This window comes from Penaeus japonicus, unplaced genomic scaffold (genome assembly GCF_977035675.1).
Source record: "Penaeus japonicus unplaced genomic scaffold, GWHDUDI00000001_assembly GWHDUDI00000007, whole genome shotgun sequence".
NCBI classification, from domain to species: domain Eukaryota; kingdom Metazoa; phylum Arthropoda; class Malacostraca; order Decapoda; family Penaeidae; genus Penaeus; species Penaeus japonicus.
In genome coordinates, this window is record NW_028234409.1 from 33,318,380 (window position 1) to 33,325,879 (window position 7,500).

Genomic DNA, 7,500 nt, shown 5'->3' on the forward strand with positions numbered 1-7,500 from the left:
GCCAATGAGACCGGATAACGTCCCTGTGTTGATGGGAATGAACGAGAGATAAATTAGATGCATTAAGAAGAGATTCTATGTCATTCATTCGTTTCTAAAAGAGGGAAAACACTCTCACACACACACACACACACACACATAAAAAAAAAGTTCACGGGATAGACAGATTGTAGCACACTCGGACATGACTTGTGACCTCACCTGCATAATTAGGAGCCAGGTCCATTGGGGCGAGTTGGAAGGTGACCACATTGGTTGACCCGCCCGCCATGGCCACCACCACGAAGGCGGACACGATCGTTGTATCGCATTTGGCCAACACTATCCCCATCATGCTACTACACACGACCACGAAGCCTGGGATGGTGAGGTGAAGGATGCATTAGGGAAACTTTAGGGGTGGGGGGGAAGACTTCTTCAGATTTCTTCCACTTGGGTCGCCGGGTTGCCAGTGGGTAAGATGGTAGTTGAATATACAAGTGAACAAGGGCGCCAACAGAAAAAAAACACCCGATGAAGATCGAGAAGGAGGAGGAAAACTAGTTCAATTGGGAAGAAAATTCGAGGTCTCTTTCAACTACTGATTTATTCTGATTTCGAGATCGGGATATTAGCATAGTGTAAGTTGGAACACAATGGGCACTCTTTTTATTACTGTATATAACTATATGGTAATCGAATATTTCAGCTTAGCTCTGTCTGTCTCTGTTTCTCTATACACACACTCATTCTACAGTATACGACATACACAAACAACAACACAAAATCAAGACACACTCCAGAAAAAAAACTTTAGTAAAGCCAGTGCATCTTACAACCCAAATCCATAGACAGTTGCCTCACCTATAACGTACAGAAGGCGTCTAACATTGACCTTCGTCAGGTATTCCTTCTGGATCAGAAAATCGCTCAGCTTCCCGTAGAAGATGGCGAATACATAACTGATTGCAGTGCCCACCAGACACACGTACCCGGAGGACTGTAGACTCAAGCCGATCTGAAGCCAAACATTTTTAGTCTCACTTCGCTCTCGTGTTCAACTCGAAGTACTCATATGTGGTATTTACGTTGACTGTGCCTGCATCTCAGTCTTTTGTACGTAAACTGGTAGAAGGATGGTCGGATAATTCGATAACATTGATAAATATAAATAATACAGGTAATTGGCAGACCCGTTCAAAGTCTTATTGATAGATTAGAATGAAAATGAACAACTAAATATAACAGTGGTATATTTGTTTGTCTATATTTACATTTCTATCTATAACCTTAACACACAAATCTGCTGTACAGGTATATATATTTGTATATGGATGGATAGATGGATGGGTGGTTGGTTAGATAGGTGGATGGATGGTTGGGTGGGTGGATGGATGGATGGATGGATGGATGGATGGATGGATGGATGGATGGATGAATGAATGAATTAATTAATTAATTAATTAATTAATTAATTAATGGATGGATGGATCTATAGACATATATAAGGATTGGTAGATATATGCATAGGTGGATGGATAAATATGGATAAATATGGATAGCCGAAAATGAATAATGAATAATAGCACACGACATAACAGATCGAATGGTATTTAGTTAAATTTCCATGAAACTGAAATAAAAAACTTACAGATATAAGCGAAAATAAATGTATGAAAAATAACTAACTTAAAAACTCAAGCAATAAAAGAACCTTGAAATAAACAAAATAAATATATTCTTATAAGACATCCATACACGGGAAAAAAACAATATATTCAACCTACACACACCATATACTCACACACACACACACACACACACACACACACACACACACACACACACACACACACACACACACACACACACACACACACACACGATATGCAAACGAGGGCCAGCGACCCTACCTGATTCGTAAGGAACGTCGGTGCCTCGGTGGTGAGGAGCGCCGATACCCACGACCCTGAGAACTCGGCCACGATAGCTGCGAAGAACGTCCAGCACCGGAGGACGTGGCTCCAGGGAACACGGCGCTGGAAGGGCGGACGGAGGGGGAAGGGTTAGTGGGAATGCTTTTGGTTTTGGTACTAGGATCTGTGGAGCGGTGGGACTGCTTTTGGTACTAGGATCCGTGGAGCGGTGGGACTGCTTTTGGTATTAGGATCTGTGGAGCTGTGGGACTGTTTTTGGTACTAGGATCTGTGGAGCGGTGGGACTGCTTCTGGTACTAGGATCCGTGGAGCGGTGGGACTGCTTTTGGTACTAGGATCCGTGGAGCGATGGGACTGGTTTTGGTACTAGGATCTGTGGAGCGGTGGGACTGCTTTTGGTACTAGGATCTATGGAGCGGTGGGACTGGTTTTGGTACTAGGATCCGTCTAGCGGTGGGACTGGTTTTGGTACTAGGATCCATGGACCGGTGGGACTGCTTTTGGTACTAGGATGTATGGAGCGGTGGGACTGCTTTTGGTACTAGGATCTATGGAGCGGTGGGACTGCTTTTGGTACTAGGATCTATGGAGCGGTGGGACTGCTTTTGGTACTAGGATCCATGGACCGGTGGGACTGCTTTTGGTACTAGGATGTATGGAGCGGTGGGACTGCTTTTGGTACTAGGATCTATGGAGCGGTGGGACTGCTTTTGGTACTAGGATCTGTGGAGCGGTGGGACTGCTTTTGGTACTAGGATCCGTGGAGCGGTGGGACTGCTTTTGCTACTAGGATCTGTGGAGCGGTGGGACTGCTTTTGCTACTAGGATCTGTGGAGCGGTGGGACTGCTTTTGCTACTAGGATCCGTGGAGCGGTGGGACTGCTTTTGCTACTAGGATCTGTGGAGCGGTGGGACTGCTTTTGCTACTAGGATCAGTGGAGCGGTGGAACTGCTTTTGCTACTAGGATCTGTGGAGCGGTGGGACTGCTTTTGCTACTAGGATCTGTGGAGCGGTGGGACTGCTTTTGGTACTAGGATCTATGGAGCGGTGGGACTGGTTTTGGTACTAGGATCCGTCTAGCGGTGGGACTGGTTTTGGTACTAGGATCTGTGGAGCGGTGGGACTGTTTTTGCTACTAGGATCTGTGGAGCGGTGGGACTGCTTTTGCTACTAGGATCCGTGGAGCGGTGGGACTGCTTTTGCTACTAGGATCTGTGGAGCGGTGGGACTGCGTTTGGTACTAGGATCCGTGGAGCGGTGGGACTGCTTTTGGTACTAGGATCTGTGGAGCGGTGGGACTGTTTTTGGTACTAGGATCTGTGGAGCGGTGGGACTGCTTCTGGTACTAGGATCCGTGGAGCGGTGGGACTGTTTTTGGTACTAGGATCTATGGAGCGGTGGGACTGCTTTTGGTACTAGGATCTGTGGAGCGGTGGGACTGCTTTTGGTACTAGGATGTATGGAGCGTTTGCTTGGGTGAGACTGGAAGGTCGAAGGACGTGGATTTGTGGCACTGCTTTTGTGTGGTTGTGTGTATGTGTGGATTGGGATATTTGTTAGTAGTTGGGTTAGGGGTAGCTCTGTAGGGAAAGGGGGGTATTTTGCGCATGCAGGTGCATTTCTGATTTTTTTTATTCAGTTTTCCAGTTCCCTCGCACAAAAAAAAATAATAAATAAATAAAAATCTATACTGCCCATTTTTATTCGCCAGTGATCTAATGATCTCAAAACACCCCCACTTCCCTCCCTAAACATCCAAAATCCAAAACAAGTGTACCAGTACATCCGAATACATAAAACCCCACAAACCATCGTACACAACCCACGCCATCTCACCCTGGGCTTCACATCGAGGTTAACCGCCAGGAGGCGCTTCTCATCCAGCGTGATCCAGGGATGCTCCTCCGGCGACTCGCAGACGAGGAAGAGCCACAGCGGCGTCCACACGAGAGCCAGAATCCCGCTGATCCAGAAGACCCAGCGCCAGCCAAACCATTCCACCACCAAGCCCGACCCTCCGAGAGCCACCATGTTCCCCAAGAGCATTCCTGCGAAGAGAGATCGGGTTGTGAGGTGGAGAACCTTTGACTTCTACTGGAGACCTTGGCGACGTGCTCTGTGCTCGTATGTGAATGTCAAAACGAATGGTAATTACAATGATGCAATAATTACTAGTTGCAGTAGTACTAATAGTAGTCGCGACACTGCTAGCATTAGTAGATGCGTTACTAGTAGTAGTATCAGTATTACTTATATAAATAGCAGTATTACCAGTAGTAGCAGTAGTACACAAATCCTTACACCGTGGACCCTCCGCAACACACAGCCAAACACACACAGCACCCTCTCCCCCGAAGAACCTCCTGCACCGGACGTGACTCACAGCCCCTCGCCCTCACCAGAGAAGGAAACGGAGACCATCGTGGCGAGTTCCCCCGGCAGGGCCCACCTCGAGAGCAGGCTGTAGAGCGCAGGGAAGGCGGGCCCTTGCACCAGCCCCATTGCTAGCCGCAGCCCCGCTAGCGCCATCGGGTGGAGGTTGGCGGCGCTCGGGCACAGGAGGGACAAGAGGCCTGACGCGCCCAGGCTCGCCGCCATGGTCCTTCGCGCGCCCACCAGCTCGGCGATACGGCCGCCTAGGGGAGGGTAGGCGGTGCATGTTAATGTTATTGTTTGGATAATGAAGAAAAATAATTATCACCGTTTCTGTTGTGATAGATACCATTGAACAATATTAACCATTATCTATCCCTCCTAGTTTATTAAATTCTTTTTAATGAAAATTGAATGAATCAAATTAGCTGCGCGTAACACTGTAAATCTTTTATAAGACTCGGACAAACCATAATCATGATGATAATGATCATAGTGGTGAGGCTGATCGCGATTATCATTATCAACAATATCAACATAAAAATAAGAATTATGACTATGATATTGATTAGGAATGATTCCATTATTCTCATTATCATCATTGCAATTATCATTCTTATTGTTTAATTATAATTTTGCTTAAATGTCAGAAAATATTACTTTATTATCATTATAATAATCAACATTTTGATTAATAGCAGAGTATCATTATTGCTACTACTCATCAAAACTATAATCATAATCACTGTTACTCTACATTATTATTATTATTAACGAAAATATAAACGGTTTAATTATCATAATCGTAACATTTGCATTATTATACTCATTGCTGATATAATTATCACTTTGGACCATCATAATTATCATTTCTTTTTTTACTATTGTTATTGTTACTACTCATTCCATCATCCTTATTATCACCATCATTACTATAATTATCGTTAACGTTATCAATGTTGTTATTATCAATATATCTAACTACTGTTATAATCCTCATAATTAACATCACTATCATCATTATAATTTATCATCATTATCGTTACCATCACCATCAGCATTATGCTTTATCACCGATGCTGTTATTGGTATCATTGTTGCAAGCAATACCATTATTTTTACGCTCCCCACCGCTGGTAATAATAACAAGAAAACAAGAAAATCAATATCCATTATTCCAGAAGAAATGGCATTATTAAATAAAACTTAATCTTGATAGCTATCATTTCTATTAGCTAGCAGCCTTCTCCCTTACGTAGTCTATTTGAAACAATATCAAGAAATAAAACTGGCTTTTAATTATACAAATTTTATCATACGGAGATGAAGAAATCTCACTCTTCACGTGATGAACAAAACTTCATTTTTATAATGTTTCATAATTTCTGAAGTTGTTGAGTTACATGATGACTTGATGTTATATAATGAGCTTTTGTTAATTAATAAGCTGATGATGCAAGGATTTTTAGAACGATCGGAAGAGAAAGAAAATGAAGTAAATGGAGACTGGAAGTATTTTCGAATGATAGTGTGAAACTCGCGTTCCTGCTTCACTGTACTTGTGGAAGATCAGCGCTCATACAAACCACATGACACGGCATAGCCTGCATAGCCAGCATTCCTCGGCGTTCACGTTACACCTACCTCACACCCCCATGCCCCCACACAACACAACACACACACATACACACATACACACACACACACACACAAACACACACACACACACACACACACACACATACAACACCCCCCCACACACAAACACAAACACACACACACAAACACACACACAACCCCCCCCCCACACACACACACACACGATGCAAGGAGATCGCACGTATGTACCTGCGGCTTTTGTGATGAAATACCCCCAGAAGAACATCCCAAGGATTATCCCCGTCGTCTGCTCACTCCAGTCATACTCCCCTTCCGCCTATGGAGAGAGAGGTCATCGGAGGTCATCATGTTTACTCATATAAAGCAGTGCATGATAATTTAGGTTAACATTTAGGACGTTTAGGTTAAATCATGACATGAGTGGAGTGTATGATAAGACGTTTAGGTTAAACCATGACATGAGTGTAGTGTATGATAAGACATTTAGGTTAAACCATGGCATGAATGTAGTGCATGATAAGACATTCAGGTTAAACCATGACATAAGTTTACAGCTACACCTCGCCGTCAGATGTTTCCCAATCTTACATATCAGCATATCATATAGAGAGATGATATACCTAAAGATTAAACTAAATATTTACACCAATAAATAACAACAACAACAACAACAAACAACAACAATGATAATAATAATAACTTTAAAATGCCGAGATCGCTTACATGTGGGTTAACGCCGCCATCGTCTGTCCCGTTAATGGCTGCCGGACAAACTAGCTTGTCGTGTGATGTGTTGGTGGGCCAGTGAGGGGTTTTCACCATGGCCACGATGGCGACGCTGATGCTGTACCTTACCAAATAGTCCACGGCAACACCCAGCATCCCCAGCAATACTAATACGTATCGCACTTGCATGCTGCCACATTCTGGGGGATGTGAAGGAAGGAAAAAAAAAAATGGCTGGCGGATGCACTAAACCGGTTTTTTTTTTTAAACTTCTGAGCAGAGAAAAGGTTTTTCAAGGAGCCCTAACAAGTCAGTTCCTTAAATAAATATGAAAGAAACAATAAATTCGAATTTGAACACTAACCATATTATATTTTGGGGTTCATTGGCTTAAGGTTTAATCCAAAAGGAGCCACCACAAAATACATGACATATTTGCTTCTTTGGGATATTGGCGATATGAGTAAAATTTCAAAGAAATATCTGTAGCCATTTACTTTTTTCCATTAAATAAAGGCTTCCGGAGTCCCTAGAGCTAACTTTGGGAAACTTGCACTAGACTATAATAAAAATAACACTTTCATTACCGGCTCGCTTCCTTTTCCTATTTTTTAAAGGTCACTATCAAATGAATCATGGACCATCGTGGATATTGTGATGGATTGGTAAATCACTGTGAGATTGGGTTCATTTTAACAATACCGCAAGTACAAGAAGGTATGTTTTTGTATGTTGAATGTAATGCATCTTATCAAAATTTATATCAGGTAGGTAGGTAAGTAGGTGTGTGTGTGTGTGTGTGTGCGTGTGCGTGTGCGTGAGTGTGTGTGTGTTTACAACTTCAAATTAATAATTACTCGCAAG

At 43.2% G+C, this 7,500-nt stretch overlaps 1 protein-coding gene across 2 annotated transcripts in view; it reads right to left on the reverse strand.

Annotated features, from left to right (window-relative positions):
* The window catches only part of LOC122261363 (sialin), a 9,663-nt gene that overhangs the window by 1,488 nt on the left and 675 nt on the right, over positions 1 to 7,500 (reverse strand). For both annotated transcript variants that reach the window (XM_043029073.2, XM_043028987.2), the window contains exons 3-10: positions 6,634 to 6,836; positions 6,139 to 6,226; positions 4,317 to 4,553; positions 3,754 to 3,965; positions 1,893 to 2,018; positions 844 to 997; positions 202 to 357; positions 1 to 23 (exon numbers count right to left, since the gene is read on the reverse strand). The exon at positions 1 to 23 is cut by the window's left edge and continues 60 nt beyond it. In XM_043029073.2, the coding sequence (XP_042885007.2) occupies positions 1 to 23; positions 202 to 357; positions 844 to 997; positions 1,893 to 2,018; positions 3,754 to 3,965; positions 4,317 to 4,553; positions 6,139 to 6,226; positions 6,634 to 6,836 (1,199 nt within the window). The remainder of the gene's footprint in view (positions 24 to 201; positions 358 to 843; positions 998 to 1,892; positions 2,019 to 3,753; positions 3,966 to 4,316; positions 4,554 to 6,138; positions 6,227 to 6,633; positions 6,837 to 7,500) is intronic.